The sequence below is a fragment of the Andrena cerasifolii genome, chromosome 1 (genome assembly GCF_050908995.1).
Source record: "Andrena cerasifolii isolate SP2316 chromosome 1, iyAndCera1_principal, whole genome shotgun sequence".
Taxonomy (NCBI): Eukaryota; Metazoa; Arthropoda; class Insecta; order Hymenoptera; family Andrenidae; genus Andrena; species Andrena cerasifolii.
This window is the reverse complement of record NC_135118.1, coordinates 27,635,431-27,650,496: the sequence shown is the minus strand read 5'-3', so window position 1 is coordinate 27,650,496 and position 15,066 is coordinate 27,635,431. Positions and strand designations below refer to the sequence as shown.

Below are 15,066 nucleotides of genomic sequence, written 5' to 3'. Positions count from 1 at the left end.
CGCGATAGTTATCGCAGAAATCACATCGCACAGAATTGATTGACGTTTGACAGAAAGGAAGGCGCTGGTGATCATGAAACGCGTCTAGCGAGTCGCCATCACGTCGGTTCGCCAATTGTTAAACAATCCATGGTTACAAGGCTGTGACAGGGTCGTAGATCACAGAACGTGACAGCTGTTAACGAAATCAACTCGAAAGTTTTTCTAATCCTCATTCACACTTGTCAAGAGTAATGCTGAAACTATTCCCCTTCAAACCGTGCGTGATCGTACTCTTACCACGTTTCAGAAATTGATTCGCAATTTAACTTGCTGCTTAATCTACCGAACGGGGTAAATGACAGGGTAGCTCGAGTAGGCGTAACGTTAATTTATTAAAATAGTTCTGTAAACATACAAGAGAGGTCGTATTTAGAACAACTTTAGTAATAGGAAACGTTGGTTCATTGTGCTTCGTGTAGGACAGGGCTGCAGAGGGTGCTGTTTTCAGCGCCTAGCGGCGAGCAACCAGCGGTATATCGAGCTGTCGCTTTGCTAAGGGTAGAATCAGTGAGGAGAACTGCATTAGCATAGGTGCGAATCCAAACGACTTGAAATCAGCCACTCGCGTTCTTTACGAAAACCTTAGAGCATATACTACTGGATGTCTCATTGCCTTGTCTCCTGTCCTCGAAACTGTCGCCAACATCACGCGAGAGAGAGATACATGTGCGAGCTGGTGCGAGTGAGAGGTGTTCACCGGCGCATGCGCATTGCGAGCGATTGGGAGTCCCTCGTTCTACCTCTCTCGCTCGCTCCACCGAGAAAGTATCTCTTTCTTTCTCGCACGATGTTGGCGACAGTTTCGGGCTCTCAATGAGACCTCCATGTATATATGCTCTAAGGCGAAAACAGTTCTCCTCACTGATTCTACCCTTAGCAACGGGACAGCTCGACACACGGCCGGTTGCTCGCCGCTAGGCGCTGAAAAGAACACCCTGTGCAGCCCTGGTGTAGGATGATCGTACGGGAATTATATGTAAATCAGTCGGCGTGACTAGCTTGAAAATAGTTAGCACGTTAATGGATAATTGAATGAATAACATAGGCTTCTGACTGATTCGCAATCATTCGCGTACATCCCCCTTTTGTACTTTGATTTAGTAGTTAAGTAGCTTCTTCCGTGTTTAACAACAGTCGCGTACATAGGTGGTACTAGAATACTTATACACAGAGTCATCGGGAAGCGATGCATTTCGCCGTACATGTAAAATTTTTCAACAATAGTACGCGGCGGTAATACTTGACGGTTACGCAACACACACGAACACACATACACACGCGACAGCACCAGGGTACATGGTGTGCAAGGCAGCATGACCCGTAGGAGAACGCTGGACACATTTGACGATTTAAATAAGCTTTAAATATCTAAGTTTTTAAGTATCCATGATAGAAAAATGAGTAACAAAAAGTAAAGTGAAACGATACATACACACGGCGCAAAAAATAAATTTGTCCTCCGCCGCGCGATAAATGACAGTCATTTATCAATGCGAAATAATTGATTTAACGTGCAATAAAGAGAGACGAGGTAGCTAGAATTTTAAGCCCTTTTGAGTTTCGTACATAACGGTGGCCGATTTCTGCAGAAGATCCACCTCGGTTTCTGTCAGTCTCTGCCGAACGACGTACGTGATGCCTCCTTCGCCCAAGGTGCAAGGCAAGGACAGGAACACTTCTTCCTTGATCCCGTGATAACCCTGCAAATCATCACCGTTAACTTCGACATTTGCTCTTTGCGCTGAATGGTCTAATGATAAATAAACAGGAAACAGTGACGCTGCCCGTTGACGTCTAGCGCGGGAATGCTAAAGGTCTCGAGGCAGCTCTGCTCAATTCACGGTACAGTTAGGAACAAAACGGTTCTTCTGCGATTACGAACGGCTTCGATTGTCAGCAAGTCGATGCCAGTACGGTAATCGGCAGAGAAAACAGTGCTAAATCAATGGGGGGGGGCAGGACCAAAGAGTCTGCAGTTGCTAAACACCATTAAATTGTATCACTTTGCCTTAAATAGCAAATGAGAACTTGGTAAGGGCACAGTGAAGTCCTAAATTCAACAGTTAAATAGCTTTGGTGGTATACTTGACAGGGACACGGTTCTAAAATCAGTAGTTACATATGTAAATAGCTGCACGGACTGAGAACCGCTTGCGCAGTGTCATGCACTATTCAATGGGACCAATGGAAACAGAATGCGACGCGAGTTACGCACACCTTACGACCTCACCTGAATCTTGGCCCCTCGGATTCCCACGTTTTTTCAACGTCCTTTCCCCGACGCTCGAAGCGTGTTTAAGGGGACTAGACAGTCAGAAGCTCGATTTTTTGTTGTATTTTTCGAAAGTACCACCCTTCCCGAGTAAAATGCCGTTTGGTTTATGTTAAAATTCGCAAAATTAAGGATTTTACTCTTTCTATTATTATATTCTACTAATTCCTCTTTCGAAACTTTACACGCGTTTTTCTCGAAATCATATTTCCTCTTCGTTTTGCAGTGATTGCGAAAAAACGGAGGTACAAGTCGATTTGAAAAAAATTCAGCATATGTGAAACATGTCTACTTACGACCTGAACCTACTTGTAACTCTGCGAAAACTTCTGCTTTGACAAAAAAAAATAAAATGGCTCTTTTCCCTGGTGAAAAATCAAGTTTCTTTAAAATTTGCCGTATTAAAGCCGCCAATTTTATAATTTTGTTTTTTTTTTCTTTTTCAATAGGTTCAGGGCAAAGCATCAATTTCAGAGGATATTTCACAATTCAATTTCTTACAGCCAGAATCACTGCAAAACTACAGCGGCTCCAGAAAGAAACACCTATATATCAGGCAACCGTAGCGCTGTCATACATATGTATATATTATTAAAATATTTTTTTTTACTGTTTATAGTATTAACAAACATTACCCAAAAGTACTAGTCACAGTTTGTATTCATCTCCTTGTAATTAATTCGCAAAAAATACTTGATTTTCGAGCGATCTGACTGCCTAGTCCCCTTAACGCTCGACCGGTTCGATCCACTCCCTTATTTCTGTTGCGCTCGATCTACATGCGCAATGGACGAAATAGGAGAACTGGGTCAGCTGAGCCAGGTGTTCATGTAAACACATCAACACCTTGAAAAAACGTGGGAAAACAAACACGTGCGCACGACTAGGGTCGTAAGGAGTATCACGACTATCCTTCTGTCAATTCTGGTTCGTTAGTCTCATTGACGAATGCACGGAGTCCTAAAGTAGGGACGCTGCGACAGCATCTGGCTGATTCTATGACTTGTGTCTCTACTACAAGTGTATAGTCGATGATAAAGAAACAGTGGAATCGTAAACGAAGCCAAGTGATAGATTTCTAAGCGGTTCCAGATGATAACAGCTCCCACTGATTGAACATTGCCCTCCGATCAGTCCCTAGACACACAGGAATTATCGACTTACTTTAACCAAGGTGGAGACAGCGTGAATCTCGTTGGAATTTCGCAATATAGCCGAGGCAATGGTCGAAGCAGCCAAACCGATAGCCCACGACGTGTAACCTTTCAGTCTGATTACTTCGTATGCACTCGACACAACGTCCTTGTGCACATTGCTCCAGTTCTCCGGGTCGTCCTCGGTTCCAACGTTTTCGTTCAGATCGCGCAACCTTACACCAGCCACGTTCACTCCCGACCATACCGGCACTGTAAATAAATGCGTCGTTAGGTTGATCAAGATCTACCTTTGAAATTGAAATATTGGTCTCGAAATAAATTTAATCAGGACCCTGATCGTGTCTGTATCTGGCGATAACCGGGGGCCAAGTTGAAATTCTTCAACTGGCCTTATCGCAGATAACAGTTAGCAATCAGCTGGGTGTCATAGATAATCTACATAGTTCCGGGAACAGCATTGTGACGCACCACTGGAATCGCCGTGTTCCCCGATAATCCAACCGTGGCAGGATGTGGGCGCGATGTTCAGCTTCTGCGACAAGAGGAACCGGAATCGGGCCGAGTCCAATTCTGTCCCGCTTCCTATCACCCGATTCTGCGGCAGGCCTGACAGCTTCCACGCCACGTAGCTGATAATGTCGACCGGGTTCGAGACTATCAGGAGGATCGTCTCCGGGCTATATTTCACAAGCTCCGGAATAATGGCCTTGAAGATGTCTGTGTTCCGTTGAACGAGGTCCAGCCTGGTTTCGCCCTCCTTCTGGCGAGCACCAGCAGTCACGATGCAAAGGCTAGAGTTCGCTGTGGCCGCGTAATCCGAGCTAGAGTTGATCTGTGCGTTCCTCAGGAACGAGCTACCGTGTTGCAGATCCATCATCTCCCCTTTCATCTTGTCCGCCATCACGTCGATCAGCACCACGTCGTTGGAGACGTGCTGAAATGGCGAAAGAGATGCGAATAGTGTTTGCGAATGTATTCAGTGTTTCAGTAGAGTTTGTTTAGTTTCAACCTCCGTTACACGAATGTTCTTCCGTTGTACTGCAGTGTTATGGGGTGTTTGTGGGTTTGAGGCTTCAAAAAATCTTTTTTAAGTATAAGTCGACACTATAACATCTTAAGAATGTTCAGTTACAATTTCCTGCACATATACTTCGTACTTAGGGTAAATCCGGGAGACGCGGTCGGGCCGGAGAGAGTTGGTTGAAACAGTTGATTGCTAGAGAATTAATTGTTCTGAACCTTTACACACTTTTGCATATACAGTAAATCCTCGTTAGCAGCTCGTTTCTACTATGCGTTAGGAGCTCGGCAACTATCCCCACCATTTCTTGGAATCCTTCCGACAGACTGAGAAAACCCAATGAGCGAGCGAGAGGAAACGAAAGAGTTGACTCACTCCCGCCATTGGCAGCGCGGAATAGTGTCCACAACGCGTTAGCAGCTCGCCGTCAGCACCGTTCGTCGGGCTGGTAACGAGGATTTACTGTACACAGATGTAGAGTCTGAATATAGCGACTCGACCGACTCTCCGGCCCGATCGCGTCTGCAGGATTTACCCTATCGATTGTTTTGTTAATTGAAGAAAGTAGGTGTTAAAAGTAGGTGAAAATCGGGATTTTTTATTCAAGCACGCGCCAAGTTAGGTTTTTTTACCTCTTCCCTCAAGAGAAACATTATAATTTATTTTTATGACGAGATAAAAATGGGAAATTATAGTGTAAACATAGAACAATAAAATGCAGAAAGTTTCGTCAAGATATCTTGTATAGTTATTTAGAAAAAAATTCCTAAACATTGTATCATTTTTAGGCGTCAAACCCGCAAAACCACCTGCAGGGGGGTCACTCAGGTGAAAATGAACTACCAGTTGTTTTACAGATAAAAATTTGAAAATCTGTACTTAAATATTTTTTTTTCAGGCTGAATTGAAGTATATAAGAGTTAATATAGTGACAAAGTTTTCAGAATTTAAAACAAAGAATCGAGAAAATTATTACTCGTTGAGAGCTTTTGCGACTGCAGCTTGAACAACATATATTGATGGAACAATGTCCTTTGGGCACTTACGCCATGTGCTGTGTTTCATGATAAGAACATAGGAACAGTTATAAGAGAAAAATTTCTCGATAAAATACTACCAGTTTATAATGGTTACACAGCACTTACGCAGATTTCTAATGAAAGTTTGCACAGCATGATATGGCCTAAGTGCTCAAAGCACATTTTTCCATCAATATATCTTGTTCAAGCTGCAATCGCAAAAGCTTTCACCAATTAATAATTTCTTTGAAACTCTTTTTTAAATTTTGCACACAAATTTGGTCACCAAATTAATTCTTACATAATTCAGTTCAGCCTAAAAAATATTTAAATACATATTTTCAAATTTTTATCTGTAAAACAACTGGTACTTCATTTTCACCTGAGTGACCTCCCTTAATTTAAAGGGGCGTATCTGCAACTTTCGCTTAAATTGAATTATTGCAGCCGAGTAGCACAAAAATAGTTTATCTATACGTATATTAAACAAGAAAGCCATATCTGCATTGAAACTAAAGATAAACAGTTTATATTTTGGACGTATGTGAAAATAATAAAATAGCAGTAATTGCAAAATATTAGTAATAAAATGCGTAACTACAGTCAATTCTTCAGTCTTTTCTACGGGTCTGTCAGAAATATTTAGATACCTCTTTATCCAAATTTAATATTTAAACTAATCCAATTTAAATAAAATACCTCTGGCATAGCACAAAATATTAAAAGCCATTTATCTCAGAGCCACCTATTAACCAGACACGCCCTTTCGAATTAAGACAGCAGCGTAGTGCTTTGTCGCTGTAACACACGTAATATTTCTGTATACAAAGATACTTTAAAATTGATATTACTCGAATAATGGAGGTTCTACTGTACATACTTCTGTAACTGCATTGCTCTTACGTTTGCCAAGACACTGAAGGCACAAGCCATCCCGACTTGGCCAACGCCGACCACGGTGACCTTGCTTCGACCGCTGCAAACCGGTTCTACCACCGTGCACAATAGCTTATCCTTCAAAGAAGTCATTTTCCTGAAAACAGAAATTGTATTCCATTTCACGAAAGCTTCCACCAAGGTTCTCTTGTCCTTCAAGGGCAAAGAGGTCGCAGAAATCGTGCGTGCCTACGTTACTCGCGGGCATGAGCGAATATAACGTTGCACCCCTCGATTCTACATTTTCTTCCCCCTTGTCTATTCCGCAGAATTGGAAGATAAAAAGTTCCCTCGGCAATTTTACAAAAGCCGAGTAACACAGAAGTACACATTCTTCCTGTGCCGTCAACTTATCACCGCTTTGTTGACAATTTCTACTTTACGTGAATGAGCTGCTGATAACGGGACGTGAGTAACGCGTAGCCCACGAGATGCCACTACCTGTATGACTAGCACGTGCTACGACTATACCGGTACTTTCACCAAGCCGCATAGAAATGGAGGTTACGTTGACTGCAAGCTCGCCGTCGATGCAGATTAAAGTGCTACAAGTAAATAACTTCGCTATCGTATTTGTCTCCCGCGGATGACTCGCGACGCGTGGCGACCGACCAATCGAAAATAATATCTAGTCAATTAACCCGCGTGCAACGTTATTACGCGTCGAGCTTATTTCTAGGAAAGGGAGTAAACGCTGACTCGGTGCATTCCGCTCGTAACGGTGCGCACTGCGCTATTTCTCGGAAGCCGCATCTTACAAAAATCTTCGCTCCTCGTGCATAAAGCATCGTAAAAGAGTACACTTCGACGCGCAGTACGAGCGACGAGCACAACCCACAAATATCTGTGCCTACTAACCTCGTATGATTTTCAATCGACGGCTAAAACAAAACACTAACCGAACACCGAACACAATTGCCGGTGCACTAGATGCGCGCACTTCCGACTCGTCTGACAGCTCAGAGACTTCTGTCTGCTAAGGTGACCTTGTCCCCCACTTTTATACCTCCCATGGGCTCGGCGCGATCGCGATGACGAAACCGGGGTGCGCTGCCGAGCAACGCGCGAACCTAAATTCGCGGACGGCTTCCCCACGAATTTCCACGGTGGGGGGAGCGGCTCGCGGCGACTAACCACGTGTCTCGTGAACGTTACTTCGAATCCAGAGGTAACGAGGCGCGAGTACTCGAGAGCGCATCCGCGAGGTCGCAGTTTTCGGAAACGAGAGCGGCGCTGCGCACGCGTCGCGTGACGCAACGCGCGCTCTCTCCTGCGAGGCCCGTTCATCGATCCAACCGGTATACTTTCTTCTCGATCCCCCACTGTCTAGCAATAAAAATCAGCCTACGGGATGTGTTTCGTTCACGGGGGGGACTAAAAATACTACCGCGAGGGGAATGCCCTGTATTCACGGGGGTATATTTTATTTCCATCGAATGGCGCGGTTAAATTTGGAGCCTGCCGGCATGGCAGGCTTCGATTCGAGGACAATCCTTGAACGGTTCGTAGAAACTAAAGTTACCAACGCGTCGATTTTTATGCACCTATTTTCCATGCTTTCGCGACTTTATCTGCTTCGTTCTGGCGGATCGACGCCCCATTCGAAGATAAGATTAAAATATACTACCGTACTTTCTGTAACGACGAGTTAACGCGTTGTTAGTTGTACTTACTCGTTGACCAACAATTTTCTCCTTTTAAATTTCATGTTTAAACAATCGTAACTCCGAGTACAGCAAGCAGTTTTTGTGGAGATGAGTTTGATTCGGTTTAACATATCTCCGCGGATGGATCAAAGTCGATGGATCGGTATTAAATGATTAACCGCGCTCGCTTCAGACGCGATAAATAATTAGCACGTTTTTACGAAGCTAGAAATAAACTTTGCGTGGCTTGATGAGCGGTGTTTGTTAAGGAAACAATTGATACGTCTTATAATAAGGAACTTCACTCTTAGACTGACGCAATTCGCAGCCGGCTTTTGTTAATATTTTTACCGTCGAACGTAGAGAGCGCCATGTGTCTGTAGGCGGTGTTTACGACCGTGCGGGTGTACCGCTAGAACTAAATCACCAGAAATCTACAAGTGCTCATATCCTGCAGAATATATCAATATAAAGGTAAGACGATTTTCTTTATCAAAAGATACCTACCAAGGATAACGTGCCAGCGATAGCTACATCATTGACACGTGTATTTCGCCTTAGCTATCGCGGATTTCCTGAAAGATGCGATAGCATTGCCTCACGTTGCTGCGGTTCACTGCAATGTTGAATCATGCGCTGGAACGTCGACATAGGTGCTGCGGGGAATGATGCAACGCAAGTTCATCCGCCTGGTGTAACGTAACTTTGGTGAAGCTGTACGTGATCTTGGTCACAGACACACAGGTTCCTTTTAGCGGTTACAACTCGGCTGTCGATCCCTCTCGGTCACGGACGCTTTTCTAGTTTAGCTCTCTCCTCCCACGTCTATTGCTGGACAAATAGCCGAGTCCTCGCAGCGCGTCGACGTGACGAAAGACACGTCCCTCGGCTCCTTGGGTTTAATTCAGGCACGCCGTAAAGGCAATTCGAATTGATGTTCGTAACGTTTCGCCTTTGCTGCCAGAACCGTGTAGCATATCGGGCTTGAAAGTAATTTGATCCTTCTCAGGTCGATTACATCGCGGAGCTTGTTGAACATTAAATTAGCTTGTAAATTAGACGTTTAATATTGAATTTGTTTGAACGTTCAATTGCCTCGATGGAGTTTACATTTAGTTAACACGGCCAGAGTAGTCGTACGTGAGACTGAAATGTCATGGAATTTGAATATCCCTGACGTTCCCACCTACAACTTCTTTACAAAACCTTGAACCTCATTCCTCACTCACAAGGGGAGGACGCCATGTGATAGACATCGATTTTGATGAGCCTTGGCACGATGGATCTATGTCGAAAATAAGGAAATAGGTGTCAGAACATTTCAGCCAATAGGCCTTAATAATAGAGATATTTACATATGAATTATTAAAAATTTCATAATGGCCGTTGGGTTCTAGTGGGTAAAAATCCCACACTACCCTGACGCCTCGGGTGATTCCCCTCTGGGACGAGGCGGGGTGCCTGTTGAAGATTTCCCCAAGTTAAAAAATAATTTATAAAAAAATTTTAACGTGGAGATATCATCAAAAGGCACCCCGATACCTCCAGAAGGGAATTCTCCGCAGGCACCAGAGTAGTTGTGGGATTTTTACCCACTAAAACCCCACGGCCACTATGAAATTTTTGATAATTTACTTATAAATATCTCTATTATTAAGGCCGATTAGCTGAAACTCTAGGACACCTATTTACTTATTTTCGACATAGATCCATCGTGCCAAGGCTCATCAAAATCGATGTCTATCACATGGTGTCCTCCCCTTTTTAGTTTCCTAACTCAATTTGTCCCTTGGTGCCAAATTGACACAATGGTAACAAAATCAATATAATGAAAAGATAAATAGTTGACTTTGCAAGTTCTTCTATTGAGAATAAGGGCGGTATTCTCAGTCGCTACTTATTCTTAAGCAAATGCTTAAGCTTCGGTATCCTTTACTAGCTACTAGGTTAGTAGAGGATACCGCATGATTAAGCATTTGCTTAAGAATAAGTAGCGACTGAGACTACCGCCCTAAAAGATAAAATTCCTGTATATTCTGACACGCGATTGTTTACATCGCTTACAAGTGCTGTTTTTCGGATAATTTAGTTTCTCATATATTAAAACGTAGAAGTGCCGAATTTTATATATTAAAAATAAGTTTTGAGATTTTGACCACGAAAATGAGTACATATAGCTCTTCGATTGACATTTGTATTAAATTTGTAAAATTAAAAAATTTCATTTCTGTAGTTTTGGCCATAAAATCGCAAAATTTTCTCACTGTGCGGCGGTCCGGACGCTAGTGTGCCCTTAGGCCCTAAAGGTAATGTTCCACGGTGCGTGCTCGGTGAGAGCGAATCGGCGAGCCACGCGCCGTGGAATTTCACCTTAAGGGTACGAGCCTACACGCACATTACTAGAGTTTTCCCTATCCGTTGCATGCCCGCTGCTTCGTGGGCTTCGAGCACCCCCTGCCATGCAGCACGTAGAAGACGCTATAGATGCTAGCGTCCTCGGACCGCCCACCTGGGCTTCGCTAGTATAGGTAGTGCAATGCTCAGAATCGAGTACACGCATAGGTAACATGGTGTCAATCGCCCGAAAAGTTTATGTCCAAAAATCTAAATGTATCTAATAAAGGGATTATGAGCTTATATCCAAAAATCTAAATGTATCTAATAAGAGGGATTATGAGCTTATATATTGTTTAGAACTAGATAGAGAATCTTTGAGTTGCAGAAAGTAACTTCTGTCGGAACTTTGAACGCGATTATCTCGGAACAGCATTTTTCAAACAGGCGAATCAATAACTCAGTCAATTATTCAGGGAATATTCGTAATAATATTATCTTCAATTAAGCGTACAAGTGTTTTGATGGAATAATTCGTTTAACAGTAACAGTGAAAAAACACGTTGCTTTTTGATATCTTTTCTTTCAAAGCTCGCCATTCCTTCAGAAATTAATATTCTTTTAAATCTGTACGCTGCACTGAAGCTATTGTAATATGCTTTAAGAAAACGTCCGAATTTTTCAATCAAGAGCAAACGTTGGAAAGTTACACGACCGTCCGTTTTCTAAATTTTTTTGCAGAGCCTAACGTTATCGTATGTTGTGGCCATACTACCCAAAATATTAGTTAAACATATGTATTTTCAGTTGGTAATAAAGATTTTCCGTAAAAAAGTTACATTTCGTTATAAAAGAATGCCTTGAAAATAGCCTTTATTTACGACCGTCAGAGTGGCTTCCCCCATTAATACCTTTTTCAAAATCATTCAAAACCCACGTTCTTGGTGCACACTCCGCCTGCTTGCCGATTCAAATGCAGTTACACGTTTCCTAAAAATTCTGCTTCACCATATATCCTGTTTGCGTATAATATCAGTGACACGCGTCACGTAAACGTTCGAGGATGGAAGTCACGGTTCCCAAGCGGCTGGTCGCGGTCGTGCGTTTTATAATTATAATCATTAGCCATTACGGTTCGTCGCGCGTTCCATGCGTCCAAGCTGGCGGGAAAATTAAAGAGGAGCTTAATAGGCAACTTAAACGTTGATCCGTTACAGAAACGGCACTTCTGTTTACGGTTTAAAAGTCGATTTGACCGCGGGACGCGTAGCTGGCATGTCCTCGGAGGATGCAAAGCGCTCGCGCGCGAGCGATTCACGTACGGAGACGGTACGTGTAATTACAATGCCGAAGAGCCGCGAAGAGTCGACGGCTTGCATTAGCATAACCGTATAAATGCGGTGCAGTGCAACCAGACGTGCCTGCTCGAGTACACGTGGCTCTTTACGGTCGATTTGTAATGACCGATTCGTTACGTTCATTGACTCTACGGAGTAAATAGTACTCTCGTATTCATTCACTCGAGGGAGGTCGTAATCTTATCGTCCCGGGGCTTTCGATCTCGTTGAATAACCACTGCAGTGAATTTATTACTTCCATATTGGCCGGGGATTAGATTTGCGATACTTTGTGAGTTCGTGAGAGATTAAATAAGTTTTATTAACCGTCTCTGGAGTCACGAAATTTATGGCACATACAGTTGCTCACAGCCACAATCGTACACTATTTAAAATCGCATAACTTCTTTAAAATTAATCCAAACGACTTGAGTTTTTTTTAGAAGCTAGAAGGATTAGTTTGCTATGTGACGTGATTCGTCGTTTTGAAAAAAAATGCACTTGGTCGGAGTAGCAAAAAAAAATAGTAAAGGGCGTTTTTTCAACGTTTTTTGTGAACCTGTAACGAAAATCCCCATAAAAAACTGCAAAAAAGTAAAATAATTACGCCAAGTACATGAAATCAAATAAAAATTTCATCAAAATCGGTTAACGTTGCTCTGAGCTATAAACGCTTAAAGATCGCAGAATAAGGTCGAGAGTCGCGGAAACTCCCAAAATCAGCGATTCTCGACTTTATTCTGAGATCTTTAAGTGTTTATAGCTCAGAGCAACGTTAACCGATTTTCATGAAATTTTAGGCACTTGTATAACTTACTTACATCTACAAACGGGTTTATTGAATTTTCGTTACAGGCCCACAAAAAAAAAATTGAAAAAACGACGTTTTCTATTTTTTTTTTTGCTATTCCGACCAAGTGCATTTTTTTCAAAACGTCGAATCGCGTCACTTAGCAAACTAATGCTTCCAGCTTCTAAAAAAAAAACTCCAGTCGTTTGGATTTAATTTTAAAAATGTTATGCGATTTTAAAGAGTGTAAGATTACGGCTGTGAGCCACTGTAGGTTACTATAGAATATCGCTTTTTAATGTGCAAAACACTTTGTAAGAGGAAAGTGTTACACTTTGATAAGCGAGTGGTATCTCTTCGGCGTTGTCGCTACATGGATCAAGCACTTGTCGCTCTGTTAGCTAAGAATAAGTAATGACTAATGTACGAGAGTATTCACGGTGATTTTTCTTCTTCTCGTGATGCAATTTTACGCGCATTTGCGCGAATCTGTTCCCCTTCAAGGCCAGTGCAGGAATTGCATCAGGCCTTGCGTCACTCTGGTAATTAGCGAGGCCCGCGGACCTTTCGAGAATTCTGGACGGACGAGAATCGTGGATGGAAGAGTCGGTAACGTGTAATCTGTGAAAAGTTTCTTATGGGGCTTCCCGGAACGCGTATAAGTAAATATAATTAGGACGCACTTTGCTTCGCGATAAAAGGAACTGGTCACAAGATCAGGGTTTCTAAGAACCGACCAGGTGGACCGTCTCTACGTGGCGCCGTGAACGTATAATCCCCATGATATCCCCTCCCCGATTCCATAACTGTTCCACTTTGTAGATTACTGGTTGCCGGTGAAATCTTAATCTGCAACAAAAAGGTCACTGCGTGATCCCAGAAGAAAGGTGTTCAGAGAAGGACTCCCAAGGTGAACGATGTAATTACCATTGCGGTGATCATCTTCTGAAATGTGCGCGAGCAGGGCTGATATCCTTAGGGTTGCCAATTTTTTTTTACAGGAAAATAACGTGAATTCACTTTCGTGGAGTATAAAAAAAGTACGCTCGGAAAAACTAAAAGTACACTTTAATCCTATTATTTTACATTTCTTCCAAACATATTTTTTATTGCTTTTAGCATTACAGAGCCACTTTTATAATTTTTAAACAACTCAGTGGTATTATTACACTCAATATTCATGTTAAAATATATAAATAATTCGTTCTTTATTAAATTAAGAGGCTTTGTTTCTCTCGTCCCGCCACTTCACATTCATGGCACAGAAAACTTAAAAGAAATTACTTTGAGATGGTCATAATTTGTGCAAGTACGTTTAGGAACTACGTACAATATTATTTTGTTACGTTGCACACGATATAATTGATCGTGAAATAAAATATTTTTACATACTTTATTGTCATTCAAAAGTATAGAGTGCATTTACGAATAACAAGATATTTTATTTTAAAGTGCAGTTGGCAACCCTAGATATCCCGCAGAGGTTTTCATAAACGAAGCACAGCTTACGCAGAGCCTCCCGTTTATGGCTGAAGATGGCTGGTAGGGATCTCGCGAGGCTTTTCGTCAACGAAGGTGCGACGGAGAAGCTTTCGTTATAGAGCAATTTAATAAATTATCGATCGCCGCAATTAGGACGGTGTTAGGTATCACCGAGGGGACCTGGATATGGTAATTACAGCGAGATAATGCATGTACATTCGTTAGCAGCTGTTTTGGTGCAGGCATGTCCGACGGAGGGCCAGCTGGATCCACGAATATGTATTCGGTGTTCTTCTCGCGTCGTGATTGTAAATTATGGCTCGTAAGATTGCGAGGTGCTTAATTCCCTGGGCCCGAGTTTGCGTATGCCGCGAAAGGGATTCGTTAAATCGGCCCGAATACTGCTTACGCAATTTCTCTTGCGCCTCCTTCGAGTCCCCGAGGTCCCGACATCCTCGGCAGACGCGCGGTAACGAACTGGAATTGAGACGTTTAAATTCTTCAAAAAAGCCCCGTCCACTCCTTCTTTCTTGCCTCGTTTAACACGACGTATCTCGCGGTGGCTCGTAAAAATTTATGTCGCGAGGAAATCCTCCTGCTATTCAGTCCCGTGTAAAATTCGATATGCCGAGCGCCGATCGAACCTATCGAACTCTGCGGAACCAGTTCGCCCCATTCAATTTGCCCTCGCGATTAATTATAACGCGTTACATTTCATTGCCGCGCTTTACGATCCGAGGGGCCAGGATGATTATGCGCGGCCGATTTTACAGCCAATTAGTAACGGGGTCGGCTAGCATCGATCGAACCGCATTCTTTCTTCCTAAATTACAAAATGATAAATTAACCGATCACAGTGCGCGAACCAATCGGCCAATTAGCTGATGCACTAGAGACTCTTACAATGTGTTCGCAGAAAAACCAGACCTCGAACCTAAATCCCGTTCAAGGCTTGTTAATTGCGCCCGGTTCCGTGTAGAATATCCCCCGGTGGCAGTAAGAAGCATCTCCAATCCTAGAAACTAATTAC

General features: G+C 42.8%; 2 protein-coding genes across 4 annotated transcripts in view; one reads left to right on the top strand and one right to left on the bottom strand.

The window, feature by feature from the left end:
- LOC143374323 (uncharacterized) overlaps positions 1-15,066 on the top strand; it is a 339,083-nt gene that overhangs the window by 53,013 nt on the left and 271,004 nt on the right. The window lies entirely within an intron of this gene.
- Positions 356-8,476, bottom strand: LOC143373887 (L-lactate dehydrogenase). 2 transcript variants are annotated; one of them, XM_076821518.1, is made up of 5 exons: positions 8,121-8,476; positions 6,415-6,544; positions 3,940-4,405; positions 3,479-3,720; positions 356-1,742 (listed from the first exon to the last, which is right to left on the bottom strand). In XM_076821518.1, the coding sequence occupies exons 1-5, from the start codon at positions 8,222-8,224 to the stop codon at positions 1,578-1,580; spliced, it is 1,107 nt and encodes a 368-aa protein (XP_076677633.1). In that variant the 5' UTR covers positions 8,225-8,476; the 3' UTR covers positions 356-1,577. The 2 variants fall into 2 exon arrangements, with proteins under 2 accessions (XP_076677633.1, XP_076677641.1); XM_076821526.1 differs by lacking the exon at positions 8,121-8,476 and adding an exon at positions 7,306-7,755.